Consider the following 630-nt stretch of genomic DNA (forward strand, 5'->3'; position numbering starts at 1 on the left):
TTTATTTGAGGCTCCTATTTCCATGGTAGAAATTATTCTCTTTTCCTCTCTGTCCTGAATGGGAGCAGTTACTTGATAGTAACTGTACTGAATGTGTCTCAAGCCACTGGCTTGAGTGTGACATCCAAAATATGTCACTGCTTCTCAGGAGAGCTTAGGACAGGCGCAATGGACAGAAGAGATTCTCACACACGACTGTTTGATTGCATTATGCGTTTACTAGGTCAAAGCATAACAAACACACATCAATACAAACACTCAAAGGGAAACCCGGTCCTCTAGCAGTTAAGAGTCCCAAAGTCTCTTGGAGTACCTTCCAGAGGTTAAGCCTTCAGGCACTCCATGTGGAGAGGTTCTCTAGTCCGCCGTGATCGGTGCACTCTCCCAGCTGAGGAGCTGTCTCTTGCAGGTTCTGATCACGTCTGGTCGTGGCAGGCTCCCATCAGTCTCTGGCTCTCAGGCTGAGGTCCTCGATCAGGTCTCAGGCGAGGCTCCGGTCTGGTCTCGGGCAGAGCTTCAGGTAGCGGTCTCAGGATTTGGGCAATGTGCCGGGATGAGGCCCACGGATTCAGAGTCTCGTGTGGCCAAGCATCAAAAGAATCTTTTTACTGCCAGATTTTATACATTTCT

General features: G+C 49.0%; 1 protein-coding gene across 1 annotated transcript in view; it reads left to right on the plus strand.

Annotated features, from left to right (window-relative positions):
- Window positions 1-409: 409 nt before the first annotated feature.
- LOC115070795 (zinc finger protein 669-like) overlaps window positions 410-630 on the plus strand; it is a gene marked incomplete at its 5' end in the record, with an annotated part of 3,064 nt that continues 2,843 nt past the window's right edge. The window contains one exon of the mRNA XM_029564798.1: window positions 410-520. Within this exon, the coding sequence (XP_029420658.1) occupies window positions 410-520 (111 nt within the window). The remainder of the gene's footprint in view (window positions 521-630) is intronic.

Source organism: Nannospalax galili, unplaced genomic scaffold, assembly GCF_000622305.1.
Source record: "Nannospalax galili isolate Female #2095 unplaced genomic scaffold, S.galili_v1.0 scaffold1918, whole genome shotgun sequence".
Lineage (NCBI taxonomy): Eukaryota > Metazoa > Chordata > Mammalia > Rodentia > Spalacidae > Nannospalax > Nannospalax galili.